The 16,873-nt window shown below is 43.9% G+C and overlaps 1 protein-coding gene across 13 annotated transcripts in view; it reads left to right on the top strand.

Moving 5' to 3' along the window:
- Window positions 1-16,873, top strand: part of SYNGAP1 (synaptic Ras GTPase activating protein 1) — a 327,642-nt gene that overhangs the window by 277,895 nt on the left and 32,874 nt on the right. For 6 of the 13 annotated variants that reach the window (XM_069746244.1, XM_069746242.1, XM_069746241.1 and 3 more), the window contains 6 exons: window positions 14,031-14,175; window positions 14,263-14,407; window positions 14,777-15,016; window positions 15,306-15,507; window positions 15,752-15,930; window positions 16,202-16,780. In XM_069746244.1, coding sequence (XP_069602345.1) covers window positions 14,031-14,175; window positions 14,263-14,407; window positions 14,777-15,016; window positions 15,306-15,507; window positions 15,752-15,930; window positions 16,202-16,780 — 1,490 coding nt within the window. Of the gene's footprint in view, window positions 1-14,030; window positions 14,176-14,262; window positions 14,408-14,776; window positions 15,017-15,305; window positions 15,508-15,748; window positions 15,931-16,201; window positions 16,793-16,873 lie in introns of all 13 variants that reach the window. The other 7 variants (XM_069746243.1, XM_069746236.1, XM_069746246.1 and 4 more) reach the window with 2 other exon arrangements.

Below are 16,873 nucleotides of genomic sequence, written 5' to 3'. Positions count from 1 at the left end.
TATTAGGAGCATGGTCCTGTTCATGTTAGTAAATACAGGACCAGACCAAAACTGGCAAGATTGTCATAGATCTGGGGGTGCCTGAAGGTCAAGGAGATAACCAAAGTAAAAGTGCAAGTGCGTCTGTGTTAATAGGAACAGGCACAACCTAAGTACATGACCATCAAGGCCTACAGGAGAACCAAAATTAATCATAAATACACATCCTAGGACAAATGAACATTTCATATTTACCACCTTTAGACCCTCTTATGCACATTTTGCCTAGTGCTTCTTCGGAAAGGAACCCTTCCGCTTAATCATGTCTCTGTTACAAGTTCCTTATTGCATATGTCTCTGCTATTTACCATATATCTGCTGCAAGTTCTGGACTGCATTTACTTATTTACTGCTCCTGTGTGTGACTGCTGTGCATCAGTATTGATGCACCTAGCTTTCCTGTCCATCTGTTGTCCTGCATGCCTTACTGTTCTGGTCCTCATTGATTCGCATGCTGTCCTTTCTGCTGCATTATTGTCTGCAGCCTATGCTGCTCACACTGACATATCATTTAGAGCAGATATGGTGAACCTCTTCTCTTCCAGGGGTCATTTGGATGTTTACACCATCATTCGGAAATTTATTATGCTATATTTGGTCAAACATTTAATTAACTCACCCCTAATGTGATGCCTGGAGCTGCTCTGCTTTGATGCGACATGTTAGATGGTATTGATGATGTTGCTACAGGAAACTGTTTTCTTGATTTGCATTGATCTAGAGCGCAGTCAACTCTTTGCAATTAATTTTGAAAAGAACTTGCAGCAGTAAGTTCTGAAGACAGATGTATACTACACTACAAGTATCATAGTGGGAAATTCATCACTCCTCATGTTACATTTATAGACAAGCAGTGAGAGGTCTGTAGTATACATCACATAGGAGATACCGAGACTGCGGTATATACATCATACAGGAGACACTGGGGCTGGAGAATATAAATCATAGGAGACTCCTGATCTGCACCATATACATCATATAGGAGGTGATGGAAGATATGCATTACACAGGAGATGTTAGGACTGGAGTATATACATAACATAGGATACACTAGAGATGAGGCATATACATCACATGAGACGCTTGGGGCATATACATCACAAAAGAGGCTAGGGCATATACATCACAGTAGATGCTGGGGGATATACACTGGAGATAGTAGGATATATACATCACTGGAGATACTGGGGAATATACATCACAGGAGACAGTGGGGCATCTACATTGCAGAAGACACTGGGGGAATACATATCACAGGAGACGCTAGGGCATATATGCATCACAAGAGACACTGGGGAATATACATCACAGGAGGTGCTGGGACATGGGGCATACACATCAAAGTAGATGCTTAGCCTGCGGCATATAGATCACATGAGATGTTGGGGCATATACATCACAGGAGATGCTGGGGAATAAGCATCACATGAGATGCTGGGGCATATACATCACATGAGATGCTGGGGCATATACATCACATGAGATGCTGGGGCATATACATCACATGAGATGCTGGGGCATATATACATCACAGGAGATGCTGGGGCGTATATACATCATGAGATGCTGGGGCATGGGACATCTATATCACAGGAGACAGGGGCATTCATATCTCAGGAGACGCTGAGGCATATTAACAGGAGATGTTGGGTCTGTGGCATACACATCACAGGAGGCTTTGGGACATATACATCTCAGGAAATGCTGGAGCATATACATCACAGGAGACACTGGGTCTGCAGCATACACATCAAAGGAGAAGTTAGCGCATATACATCACAGGAGGGCCTGAGGCATGTACATCACAGGAGAGGCTGGGGCATATACATCGCACAAGTGGCTGAGGCATACACATTACAGGAGATACTGTGGGCGCATATACATCACGAGATGCTTGGGCATATACATCACAGGAGATGCTGAGGCATATACATCACAGGAGGGGCTGGAGCATATACTTCACAGGAGACGCTGGGGCATAAACATCATAGGAGCGGCTTGCGCCATTGCTGCTGTCATTGTTTTAAGTGAGACTGAAGCACAAAGCATGCTGACTCTACATACAAAGTACATTCTGGCACTGGCAGCGTCAGGAAGTAATCCTTCCTTACACGCTCTGCAGCGTTCAATAATTAAATCATCCCCCACAAAATAACAATTAGGCTATGTGCACACGTTGCGGATTTCCTGCGGATCCGCATCGGTTTTTTTTTCAGCACAGAAAATGTAAATCAATGGGGGAAAAAACCGCTGTGCTAATGGTGTGGAAAAATCCACACCGAAAATGCTGCAGATTAAAAAAAGGACCATGTCAATTCTTTGTGCGGATCTGCAGCGTTTCTGCACCCATTGACTTCCATTGATTCAGTCAAATTTGCAGCAAAACCGTAGGATCTGCGGTTTTGCTGCAGAGTTGGGTGCGAGAAATGCAGATCGGGAGGGGGAAGAGTATGTGGGCAAAGACTGTGAGCGGAGACTGTGTGTGTGTGCGTGGAAGATGTGCGTCTCTGTGTGCTTTTGTCTGTGTCTGCGGAGCTATGTGTGTGTCTGTGTGCGGGTCTGTGGAGCTGTGTGGGGGTCTGCGGTGCTGTGCAGGGATGTGCGGGGCTGTGTGTGTGCGGGTCTGTACGTAGGCAGGCATCGTCCGATGGAACTTCTAGTCCCATCCGGTTATGCCTGCTACAGTGACAGCTAGCCGGATGATGGGACAGTATAGTCATCCGGCTACTGTGTTCAAGTGTAAAAAAAAAAACACATACACACATAGAGTACAGACAGTATACACATATGTACATACAACATAAAACATAGAGTACATACTCACCAATCACCTTGTCCCTGAAGCCCTTGATTCTCCTGTAATAAATATAAAAATAATAAACCAACAATATACTCCCTGATACGCAGTAGTCCATGTAATAACGAGTGTCCCACGACAATCTCCTGTGGAGAGCTGTCACATCAACAGATGCTACCGCTCTCCAGGGGCTTCGGTGATACAGTGACGGAAGGTATCCTTCCGCACTGTATCCCTCCGCCGCTGTGAGTACAGTAAAGTTCATACTGTCACTTGCGGCACAGCTGCGTGGGAAAATTCTCATGCAGCAGTGCCGTAAAGTGAGAGCAATGAACTCATTAAACCCTCAATGATAACACTGCAGGAGCCATTGTCTCCTGTCAGTGTGTCACTGAAGGTCTATAGATTTGTCACATCTCCTGAGGTGACCAGTCTATAGGGGAGATCATCGTGGGACATTCGTTATTAATTGGACTGCGTCGGGCAGGGAGTATACGGTTGGTTTATTATTTTTTATTTTTTGCAGGCGATTGAAGGCTTCGGGGAATTAGGCGTGGTTGTAAGTATGGGGAAATTAAGAATATTAAAATACTTTTTTATGGTTGTGTCTTTTTTTTAACTCACTACTATAGGATTAGTAATGGATAGGTGTCTTATTGATGCCTCTCCATTACTAACCGGGCTTAATATCACCTTACAATCCAAAGTAAAGAAGCTGCTGAGACACCATCACGTGTTTCTCGACGCAAGCAGTGAATAGCCAGGCCTTTCCCCGGGAAGGAACAACCACGGGAAGGGCAGCATCCTATGAAGGAAAGCCACCTATGCCAAGCATGGTATCCATCCACAGACAGCTGTTTCGGGGGTTTTTGCCCCTCATCAGTGTGGAGTAGGAATCTGGCTATTAGGAGCAGTGCCTAGTAAAAAGGCTATAAAGACACAGATGATTGGCCTCGGGGAGACCAAAACATCCAACACCGCGGAGACACCATCACGTGTTTCTCAACGCAGTGATTCCAGAACACTGCCCCCATCCCTTATGGGAAATATGCAGATGCATGTAAAGAAGCTGCGGAGACACCATCACGTGTTTCTCGACGCAAGCAGTGAATAGCCAGGCCTTTCCCCGGGAAGGAACAACCACGGGAAGGGCAGCATCCTATGAAGGAAAGCCACCTATGCCAAGCATGGTATCCATCCACAGACAGCTGTTTCGGGGTTTTTGCCCCTCATCAGTGTGGAGTAGGAATCTGGCTATTAGGAGCAGTGCCTAGTAAAAAGGCTATAAAGACACAGATGATTGGCCTCGGGGAGACCAAAACATCCAACACCGCGGAGACACCATCACGTGTTTCTCAACGCAGTGATTCCAGAACACTGCCCCCATCCCTTATGGGAAATATGCAGATGCATGTAAAGAAGCTGCGGAGACACCATCACGTGTTTCTCGACGCAAGCAGTGAATAGCCAGGCCTTTCCCCGGGAAGGAACAACCACGGGAAGGGCAGCATCCTATGAAGGAAAGCCACCTATGCCAAGCATGGTATCCATCCACAGACAGCTGTTTCGGGGTTTTTGCCCCTCATCAGTGTGGAGTAGGAATCTGGCTATTAGGAGCAGTGCCTAGTAAAAAGGCTATAAAGACACAGATGATTGGCCTCGGGTAGACCAAAACATCCAACACCGCGGAGACACCATCACGTGTTTCTCAACGCAGTGATTCCAGAACACTGCCCCCATCCCTTATGGGAAATATTCAGATGCATGTAAAGAAGCTGCGGAGACACCATCACGTGTTTCTCGACGCAAGCAGTGAATAGCCAGGCCTTTCCCCGGGAAAGAACAACCACGGGAAGGGCAGCATCCTATGAAGGAAAGCCACCTATGCCAAGCATGGTATCCATCCACAGACAGCTGTTTCGGGGTTTTTGCCCCTCATCAGTGTGGAGTAGGAATCTGGCTATTAGGAGCAGTGCCTAGTAAAAAGGCTATAAAGACACAGATGATTGACCTCGGGGAGACCAAAACATCCAACACCGCGGAGACACCATCACGTGTTTCTCAACGCAGTGATTCCAGAACACTGCCCCCATCCCTTATGGGAAATATGCAGATGCATGTAAAGAAGCTGCGGAGACACCATCACGTGTTTCTCGACGCAAGCAGTGAATAGCCAGGCCTTTCCCCGGGAAGGAACAACCACGGGAAGGGCAGCATCCTATGAAGGAAAGCCACCTATGCCAAGCATGGTATCCATCCACAGACAGCTGTTTCGGGGTTTTTGCCCCTCATCAGTGTGGAGTAGGAATCTGGCTATTAGGAGCAGTGCCTAGTAAAAAGGCTATAAAGACACAGATGATTGGCCTCGGGGAGACCAAAACATCCAACACCGCGGAGACACCATCACGTGTTTCTCAACGCAGTGATTCCAGAACACTGCCCCCATCCCTTATGGGAAATATGCAGATGCATGTAAAGAAGCTGCGGAGACACCATCACGTGTTTCTCGACGCAAGCAGTGAATAGCCAGGCCTTTCCCCGGGAAGGAACAACCACGGGAAGGGCAGCATCCTATGAAGGAAAGCCACCTATGCCAAGCATGGTATCCATCCACAGACAGCTGTTTCGGGGTTTTTGCCCCTCATCAGTGTGGAGTAGGAATCTGGCTATTAGGAGCAGTGCCTAGTAAAAAGGCTATAAAGACACAGATGATTGGCCTCGGGAAGACCAAAACATCCAACACCGCGGAGACACCATCACGTGTTTCTCAACGCAGTGATTCCAGAACACTGCCCCCATCCCTTATGGGAATGGGAAATATGCAGATGCATGTAAAGAAACCCCGAAACAGCTGTCTGTGGATGGATACCATGCTTGGCATAGGTGGCTTTCCTTCATAGGATGCTGCCCTTCCCGTGGTTGTTCCTTCCCGGGGAAAGGCCTGGCTATTCACTGCTTGCGTCGAGAAACACGTGATGGTGTCTCCGCAGCTTCTTTACATGCATCTGCATATTTCCCATAAGGGATGGGGGCAGTGTTCTGGAATCACTGCGTTGAGAAACACGTGATGGTGTCTCCGCGGTGTTGGATGTTTTGGTCTCCCCGAGGCCAATCATCTGTGTCTTTATAGACTTACAATCCAAAGGTGACATTAACCCCTTATTACCCCATACGCCACCGCTACAGGGCAGTGGGAAGAGAGAGGCTAAGTGCCGGAATAGGTGCCATTTCTGGGGCGGCTGGGAGCTGGTATCTGTAGCCGGGGGGCAATATCCATTGCCCCTGTCTAGGCTATGAATATCAGCCCGCAGCTGTCTGCCTAACCTTTCTGGCTATAAATTCTAGGGGGACCCCACGTTGCTTTTTTAGGGGGGTCCCCCTATTTTAATAGCCAGTAAAGGCTACACAGACAGCTGCGGGCTGATATTCATAGCCTGGGAAGCTCCATGGGTATTAACCCCTTCCCAGGCTGCAAATATCGGCCCCTAGTCGCTGGCTTTCCCTCCCTGAGCTTGAAAATTGTGCGGGAGCCCACGCAATTTTTTTTTCTCCATTTATTTTTTTTTAAATTAAACGGATATTGTGTTTAATGCCGGGGTCACACTTGCGAGAAAATCGTACGAGTCTTGCACTTCAATACCCAGCACTGCTGCCGTCACTCAGGACCGGAGCGTTCAGCTACATAGAAATACATGCACGCTCCAGTCTCGAGTGACGGTTATTGAGGTGTGAGACTTGTACGAGTTTCTCACAAGTGTGACCCCGGCCAACGCAGATTTTTTGTGTGTGTGTCTTTAACTCTATGTACCATTTTATTATGTTTATTACTAAACATTGGGCTTGGTATTTATCTATTATCTATCATCTATCTATCTTCCAACTATCTATCTATCTATGTAAACAGTATTCTTCAATGGAGTATGTAAATAAAGAGGTTCGACAAGAAATTACATCACAATTATTATTTTTTTTTTAAAGTATATTAGCTTTATTTAGGTTACAAAAACGCAGACAAATCCGCATCAAAAACGCAGCAAATCCGCACCTGCATTTTCTGGCAAGAGAGGGAAGAATCTGCACAGAAAATTCCACAGGCAAATCTGCAAGGTGTGCACATACCCTTACAAAAAAATTTTTTCCACAAAATACATGCATATAACTGATATAAAGAAATGCTCCATATGTATCCATATTCTTTAAAAGACCAATCTGATTCAAGCAACATGTCTGACCACCACTCTTCACAGTCTACGGTCATCACACATGCTCACTATTGTTCCCATAGACCTTACAGAAGTGAATGGAGTGGTGGTCATGCAGTGGGGTACTGCATGATTGCAGCACCATTGATCATAACTTAATTACTGTTCCTATGGAGAAGTCATTAATGAATTTATTGAGTCAAGGACAACCTATTTAATATAAAAAGTAGCTGTGAGCATGCGATCACCGCCGAGTGTCAGGAGTGGTCCCCGCACCGCTCCCAGCACTATAACCCCCTAAATACTGTGATCGAAATCACTGCATTCCTATGCTTTACAAGTAGTCAGACTGTAAAACGTGAAAGTCCCATAGTGGGACAAAATAAAAAAAAATTGGAAAAATATTTAAAAAAAAAGAAAAAATCACAAAATATTTAAAAAATATATATATTTTGTACTCATAAATATTTTTATGATAAAATTAACAATAAAAGTACACATATTTGGTATTGCCACTTCTGGAACGACCCGACCTATAAAACTGTCCCACTAGTTAACATCTTCAGCGAACACTGCAAAAAATAAAAATAGATAGGAGCCCTCACGGGCAGGGACCTCTCTCCTCCTGTACCAGTCGTGGCTTGTATTGTTTAAGAGTATTGTACTTGTTTTTTATTATGTATACCCCTCCTCACATGTAAAGCGCCATGGAATAAGTGGCGCTATAATAATAAATAATAAAATAAAAAAGATGAACGTAAATAAAAATGGCACCGCTGGAAACGTCATCTTGTCCTTAAAAAAAAAAAGCTGCCATTCAGCTCCATCAGTGGAAAACTAAAAAACTTATAACTCTCAGAATAAAGCGATGCAAAAATAATTATTTTTTCCATAAAATAGTTTTTATTGTGTAAAAGCGCCAAAACATAAAAAAATATAAATGTGGTACTACTGTAATCGTTCTGATGAATAAAGCTGCCTTATCAATTTTAACACACATAGATTAGCACTAAAAAAAAATCCTCAATTGCTGGATTTTGTTCATTCTGCCTCCCAAAAATCGGAATAGAAAGCGATTAAAAATGTCATGTGGCTGAAAATGGTACCAATAAAAATGTGAACTCGTCCTGCAAAAACAAGTCCTCACATGACTGTTGGCGAAAATATGGAAAAAATTATAGCTCTCAAAATATGGCAATGCAAAAGTTTTTGCAAAAAAAAAAAAAAAGCATCTTTTAGTGTGTGACAGCGGCCAAATGGAAAAATCCAATATACAGTGCCTTGTGAAAGTATTCGGCTCCCTGGAACTTTTCAACCTTTTCCCTCATATCATGCTTCAAACATAAAAATATCAAATGTAAATTTTTTGTGAAGAATCGACAACAAGTGGAACACAATTGCGAAGTTGAACGAAATTTATTGGTTATTTAAAATTTTTGTGGAAATTCAAAAACTGAAAAGTGGGGCGTGCAATATTATTCAGCCCCTTTACTTTCAGTGCAGCAAACTCACTCCAGAAGTTCATTGTGGTTCTCTGAATGATCCAATGTTGTCCTAAATGCCTAATGATGATAAATATAATCCACCGGGGTTTAATCAAGTCTCCTTATAAATGCACCTGCACAGAGAGCATCATGAAGACCAAGGAACCCAACAGGCAGGTCCGTGATATTGTTGTGGAGAAGTTTAAAGCCGGATTTGGATATAAAATGATTTCCAAAACTTTAAATATCCCAAGGAACACTGTAAGCGATCATATTGAAATGGAATGAGTATCATACCACTGCAAATCTACCAAGACCCGGCCGTCTCTCTAAACTTTCATCTCAAACAAGGAGAAGACTGATCAGAGATGCAGCCAAGAGGCCCATGATCACTCTAGATCTGTATTTCCCAAACTCCAGTCTTCACGGACCCCATGGGTCATGTTTTCAGGATTTCCATAGTGTTGCACAAGTGAGACAATTCCTGATGCCTTGATGATACTTCCACTACTTGCGCAATACTAAAGAAATCCTGAAAACATGACCTGTGGGGTCCGTGAGGACCGGAGTTTGGGAAACACTGCTCTGGATGAACTGCAGAGATCTACAGCTGAGGTGGGACAGTCTGTCCATAGGACAACAATCAGTCGTACACTGCACAAATCTGGCCTTTATGGAAGAGTGGCAAGAAGAAAGCCATTTCTCAAAGATATCCATAAAAAGTGTTGTTTAAAGTTTGCAAAAAGCCACCTGGGAGACACACCAATCGTGGAAGAAGGTGCTCTGGTCAAATGAAACCAAAATCAAACTTTTTGGCAACAATACCAAACGAGATGTTTGGCGTAAAGGCAACACAGCTCATCACTCTGAACACCCCATCCTCATTGTCAAACATGGTGGTGGCAGCATCATGGTTTGGGCCTGCTTTTCTTCAGCAGGGACTGGAAAGATGGTTAATATTGATGGGTAGATGAATGGAGCCAAGTACAGGATCATTCTTGAAGAAAACCTGTTGGAGTCTGCAAAAGACCTGAGACTGGGACGGAGATTTGTCTTCCAACAACACAATGATCCTAAACATAAAGCAAAATCTACAATGGAATGGTTCACAAATAAATGTATCCAGGTGTTAGAATGGCCAAGTCAAAGTCCAGACCTCAATCCAATCGAGAATCTGTGGAAAGAGCTGAAAACTGCTGTTCACAAACGATCTCCATGTAACCTCACTGAGCTCGAGCTGTTTGCCAAGAAAGAATGGGCAAGAATTTCAGTCTCTCGATGTATAAACTGATAGAGACATACCCCAAGCGACTTGCAGCTGTAATCGCAGCAAAAGGTGTCACAACAAAATATTAAGTTAAAGGGGCCGAATAATATTGCACGCCCCTTTTCAGTTTTTGAAATTCCACAAAAATTTAAAATTACCAATAAATTTTGTTCAACTTCACAATTGTGTTCCACTTGTTGTTGATTCTTCACCAAAAATTTACATTTGGTATCTTTATGTTTGAAGCATATGTGGGAAAACGTTGAAAAGTTCCAGGGAGCCGAATACTTTCGCAAGGCACTGTAAATCTGGTATCGCTGTAATTACACCGACCCGAAGAATAAAGTCGCCTTATCACTTATACTGCACGAGGAACGGTGTGTAAAAAATGAATAAAACTAATTCTTCACCTGCTGTTGATGTGTTCATTCTGTCTCCCACAAATCGCAGAAAGGCTCAGCTCACATTTATCAGTGGCTATCCTAATGCAACATGGCGTCCGCTAATTATTCCAGCAAATTTTGCATTCAGAAAGTAAAATGGCGCTCCTTTCCTTCCAAGCCCTGCCATGCACCCATTTTTTTCTCCACACATGGGGTATGGCATGCTCAGGGGAAATTGCACAACATACCTTGTGGTCCTTTTTTACGGTTACCCTTGTGAAAATAAAATTTGGGTCTAAAGTAAAAAAATTTGTGAAAAAAAGGTAAATGTTAATTTTTTCCTTCCACATTCTAAAAATTCCTGTGAAGCACCTGAAGGGTTAATAAACGTCTTAAATGCGGTTTTAAGCACCTTGAGGGGTGCAGTTTTTATAATGGTGTCACTTTGGGGTATTTTCTCTCATAGACCCCTCAAAGTCACTTCAAATTAAAAAAAAAATGGTTTTGCCAATTTTGTTGAAAAAATGAAAATTGCTTGTCAACTTTTAACCCTTCTAACATCCTAACAAACAAAAAAATTATGCTTCAAGAACTGTACTCATGTAAAGTAGACATGAGGGAAATGTTATTTATTAACTATTTTATGTGACGTAACATTCTGATTTAAGGGCATAAAAATTAAGTTTTTGAAAATTTTCACCAAATTTCTGGTTTTTTTTTCCCCCACAAATAAACACAAGTCATATTGAATAAATTTTAGCATTTTCATGCACTACAATATGTCACGAAAAAACAGTCTTAGGGTATGTTCACACGTTCAGGATTTCCATCCTTTTTTTTTCAGGACAGTTTTTTTTTAAAAACTGCAGCTCTTGGCAGAAAACGCAGGTCCTTTTTTTGGTCCTTTTTTTGTCCTTTTTTGATGCGTTTTTTGATGCGTTTTTTGATGCGTTTTTTTATCCTTTTTTTATGCAGTTTTCTATGCAGAGACTGTGTGTTTCCTAGGAAGCTTTTTAAGGCTAAAATGGCTGAAAATACCCTAACCCTACCCCTAACCCTACCCCTAACCCTACCCCTAACCCTACCCCTACCCCTAACCCTAACCCTACTCCTACCCCTATTCTAACCTTAGTGAAAAAAAAAAAAAAATTCTTAATTTTTTTATTGTCCCTACCAATGGGGGTGACAAAGTGGGGGGGGGGTGTCATTTACTATTTTTTTATTTTGATCACTGAGATAGGTTATATCTCAGTGATCAAAATGCACTTTGGAGCGAATCTGCCGGCCGGCAGATTCGGCGGGCGCACTGCGCATGCGCCCGCCATTTTGCAAGATGGCGGCGCCCAGGGAGAAGACGGCCGGACGGACACCGGGACGCCGGCTAAGTATAAGGGGGGGAGATTAGGGCACGGGGGGGCATCGGAGCACTGGGGGGGGGGCATCGGAGCACGGGGGGGGGCATCGGAGCACGGGGGGCGGGATCGGAGCACGGGGGGCAGCCACACTCCGCCCACGCACTTCCGCCCGCTCCCCCGCACTTCCTGCTGCAGCGGTTCTGCACATCAAATCGCAGTAAAACCCGCAGATATATTTTTGATCTGCGGGTTTTACTGCGATTTTGACCTCACAATGGAGGTCTATGGGTGCAGAACCGCTGCGGTTCAGGAAAAAGAAGTGACATGCTCCTTCTTTTTTGCCGCAGCTATTCTGCGCGGCTTTTTAAACGAAATTACGGATCATGTGCACAGCAGTGACTGTTTTCCATAGGGTTACATTGTTATGTACCCTGCATGGAAAACAGCTGCGGAACCGCAGTAAAAAACGCAGTGTGAACATGGCCTTAGAATCAGTGGGATCCATTGAAGCGTTCCAGAGTTATTACCACATAAAGTGATAATGGTCAGAATTGTAAAATTTAAAGTAAAGGGGTTAAACTCCATTTATCACACAGTCACTACTTTTAGACACAAATCTGATGGTAGAGATTGTACAGCTGCACACTATCATATCTTTGAGATAAGGCAAGATGTTTTGTCACATTAAAGCATTGCTGAATTATTCAATACTTTTTAGAAGGTGGAGGCTGAACTTTTAGCTGACACAAAGGTTGTTTTCTAGATATTGACTGCAGTATTGACTCCTCCAGCTTTGTATCTGGCTGGTTACTGCAGAGATCTCGCCTGCTTCTAGTTAGCTCAGTGTACTGAATTTTTTGTGATGTGAGGTTTGATATTCCACCTTTGTGATGGTTCTAAAAGCTCTTTCAGTTCATCAAGTTACTAGAAAATCATGTTTGGGTGATTAAAAATAAACAGGTTGGAGTGAGCATTGTCTGATGTTACATACAAGAACGTGTGTCAAAAACAGTTGGTAGGGTTGCCCAGGATTTGAAAAACATGTCAGCCTTCTTCCAAAAACAATGCCACGTATGTGTTCAGATTGTGTCTGGTGGTGCAACTTCACTCTACAGCAGTATAGTGATGAGCAAACGTTCTCGGTTGTTAGGCAATCCCTGCATGTGTTGCAGCTATCAAACAGCCACGAGACATGCAGCCACGGGGACTCAAACATATATTTCAAGCCTACCGAAGATACTCGGTTAACACACGAGCGTGCACAGAGAACGCCTTATCCGAGTAAATAATAAGCTGCAATACCACACACAACCTATAATAATAATCTTTATTTTTTATAGCGCTAACATATTCCACAGCACTTTACAGTTTGCACACTAACATCGCTGTCCCCGATGGGGCTCACAATCTAGATTCCCCATCAGTACCTATGGACAAGTGGTGATGCTGTTTTCCTCTAATCCTCGACAAATCTTTTGACTGATAATAAGATTAAGGAGGTAGTGGCAGAAGTAGTTTCTGTATGATGTTACTTACCGTAATTTACTTCAGTCTTTTCACCTACCTGGGACTGTGGCCGACAGCATTATTGGGGTAATCGTAGTATCTGCGGTGGAGGAAGACCTCAGGCATGGCTATACATTGTACAAGATGTTATTATTATAATTTTATTATTGTACATTTTTATAGCGCCATTTATTCCATGGCGCTTTACATGTGAAAAGGGAGAAAATATAGACAAATACAACTAAACATGAGCAAAAAACAAGGCACACAGGTACATAAGGAAGGAGGACCCTGCTCGCGAGGGCTCACAGTCTGCAGGGGATGTGTGAGGATACACTAGGAGAGGGTAGAGCTGGTTGTGCGGCAGTTCAGTAGGTTGAGGATCAGTGCAGGCTGTAGGCTTGTCGGAAGAGGTGAGTCTTCAGGTTCTTTTTGAAGGTTTCTATTGTAGGCGAGAGTCTGATGTGTTGTGGTAGAGAGTTCCGAAGTATGGGGGAAGCACGGGAGAAGTTGTGGGAAGAAGAGATGAGTCTTAATCACCATTAAAAATTATGTTGGAATAAACGTTTACTGATTTTAATTAGTAAAATAGCCTTAGCAACACTGGCCAATACAGAGACAGAGACGATATATGCCCTCCATTTCCAATCTAGAATGTAATTGAGCAGATTTGTTTTTTTTTCCTTTGATTCCTCCATGATGTGGGACTTATCTGAATTCCTTCTTATATCATGTCCATCTAGCATGATATCATCAAGGTGAATGTGAATCAGCCATGTGATCCTTCAGCTGTCGGTTGTCTCATGTATATGGGCAGGTTTTGACACAAGAGTGAGGCCACCTTGGATAGATTTATCCTTTCAGTTCATTTCCTTTGTTATTTAGGTCATTTCCCATCAGGACTCAGTATTAGATTTTACTAAATAACTCTTTACTTGCTATGTGACGTGTTGGCAGCATATCCTACAGCCAGAAAAGTCTATGTGTTTCTTCTCAGGACTTCCTCTCGGATATGGCTATGACAGAGGTTGATCGCTTCCTTGATAGAGAGCACCTTATTCTCCGTGAGAACACACTTGCAACTAAAGCCATAGAGGAATATCTGAAACTGATAGGACAGAGATACCTCAAGGAAGCCATTGGTAAATCTGTTCTTTCTTCAAACGTATGCAGAAATCATCTTTACATATGCCCAATGTTTCTTAATGTTGTTAATTCTCCTTCGAAAGGTGAGTTTATTCGGGCTCTGTATGAATCAGAGGAGGACTGCGAGGTTGACCCCATGCGTTGTCCGCCTTCTGCCCTGCCCGATCACCAGGCCAATCTCAGGATGTGCTGCGAACTTGCGCTTTGCAAAGTCTTCAACTCCCATTGGTCAGTGTCTGGTCATGTGATGTCATTTCCAGGAACAGAATAAGACATTATATGTTAGTCATTATCCATTACATTTGACTTCTCTCCTGTCCCTCTTCGTGCTGTTACAATGTCCTTTCCCCTCTGTGTTTCCCATCCTTGTACTTCTACTGTATTCGCCTTCACAACTATTTTCCTTCTCTTTGTTAGTCTGTGTTCCCGCTTCCTTTTCTTTTACATTTAAAGTGTACCTAGCACCTATAATGAAGTCCGCTACTAACTAAAAGCAAATTTGGTATAGACACGGCCTTCAGTGTGTGTAGATGAGAGGTGCACTTTAATCATTTTTTAAGTTGTGTTTTCTTAATCGCTTATATTATCTCTTCTTAGTGTATTTCCCCGGGAGTTGAAAGAAGTCTTTGCTTCATGGAGGATGCGCTGTGCTGAGCGCGGCCGTGAAGACATAGCAGATCGACTCATCAGTGCCTCTCTCTTCCTCCGTTTCCTGTGTCCGGCCATCATGTCCCCCAGCCTCTTCAGCCTGATGCAGGAATATCCTGATGAGCAAACATCTAGGACCCTTACACTCATCGCAAAGGTCATCCAGAACCTGGCCAACTTCAACTTCAAGTGAGAGTGGGGCCAGGGGTTGGGAATGGCACAGGGAGAGAAAGTGGAACATAGACTGGCCCGTTTATTGGGGTGAGAGACTTACCCGTTTATTGGGGTGAGATACTGCCAACCTCACAGCAACCTAGAAACTCTAATGACAACTTAGAACATTACAATAAAAATAAGTCCTGACTACTTACACATCTGCATAATAATTAGCTCACACTGAATGATGGATGACTGCTTTAGTAACTTGGTCCTTCAAGTTTTGTCATGTAGATTAATACTGAGTTTTGGCTGTCATCAGATTCAGCAGTAAGGAAGAGCACATGTCCTTCATGAATGAGTTTCTGGAGACGGAGTTGGCCAATATGCAGAATTTCCTATATGAGATCTCCAATCTTGATGCGCTGACCAACAGCAGCAACTTTGAGGGCTACATCGACCTGGGGCGGGAGCTGAGTACTTTACATGCCCTGTTATGGGAAGTGATTCCCCAGCTCAGTAAAGTAAGTATAAGGATATTTATGGCAGAAGATGCAGGGCTGGATGTGTGTTTTTTTATTCCTTATATTGAAATGCATGTACTGTGTTACATAACGTACAATACTATTATATGCTATATAATATATGGTACTATACTATTATATGTAATTTGCTGGACATCCAGTTTCATTAGAGTATAGTAGCGTTGGTATCTGAAAGCCTCATGTCATTGATATGTGTTTTACCCTTTTACAACTATTGGAGCAGGATGCTCTTATAAAGTTGGGGCCCCTCCCTCGCCTTCTCAACGACATCAGCCTAGCGCTCAGGAACCCCCACATCCAGCGTCAACCAAGTCATCAAGAAAGGCTCCCACCTCCCAAACCTGTCGTCCTGAGGGGGCCATCAGCAGAGCTTCAGAGCTATCTGGTGCGAGACCTCAACAGGTGTGTGTAGAAGGCCATCATATTTAATACTTTCACAATAATAAAACTCACCTGCACAAAAACAGCAGGCGGTTATATCATTCTCTACCAAGTTGTGATTGAACATGCACCTATGTGATCAAAGTCCATTGCATTAGCTTATTTTATAAGGTTTCGATCACACAGAAAGAATTCTCTTGACCTCTTGTCTCATTGCATTTTATGAATCAATTTCTCATCCTGTCATGTTACTTTACTAGTTATCCTCATTTTCATGTTTCTCTTTCCGTAGTTCCATTGACATGACTCGTCTACCTTCACCGACCAAGGACAAGTCCTCCAAGGATATGTTCTTTGTGTCGCGTCGCCCTCTCACCCGTTCTTCACCTGCATATTGCACCAGCAGCTCAGACATCACCGAGCCGGACCAGAAGATGCTGAGCGTGAACAAAAGTGTTTCCATGTTAGACTTGCAGGACAGCCGCATGAACAGTGTGTCCAACTTGCAAGCTGTAGGGGACCTGCTCAACTCCAGCCAGGCCTCTATATCCGGGGGACTTCGCCCAGGGGGCCGGCTCTCCCAGGGCAGTGGGTCTAGTATTGCGGCTGGTCTGCGGCTCAGTCAGATGGGAGTAACTACCGATGGGCTTTCAGCTCAGCAGCTGCGCATTCCCTTGTCCTTCCAGAACCCGCTCTTCCACATGGCCCCCGATGGCCCAGCTGCACCACCCTCACACCCCGCTCCTCATCGGCCGGACCCGGGCGCTGATGCCTTTGCCCCATTCCATGGCTACAGCAAGAGTGAGGATTTAAGCTCCGGAAAGCACATGCTGCACAGTCACAGCTACAGCGACGAGTTCAGCCGGCAGGGGTCAGAGTTCAGGTACCAGCCCCGCTAGGGGGCGCAAGATTGGGGTCCAGGTGGGAAGAGTAGAGAGGTGGTATAACACATCACTATATACAT

This window comes from Ranitomeya imitator, chromosome 2, assembly GCF_032444005.1.
Source record: "Ranitomeya imitator isolate aRanImi1 chromosome 2, aRanImi1.pri, whole genome shotgun sequence".
Taxonomy (NCBI): domain Eukaryota; kingdom Metazoa; phylum Chordata; class Amphibia; order Anura; family Dendrobatidae; genus Ranitomeya; species Ranitomeya imitator.
Note: the sequence above shows the minus strand (reverse complement) of the source record. Positions and strands in the feature narration are given on the sequence as shown.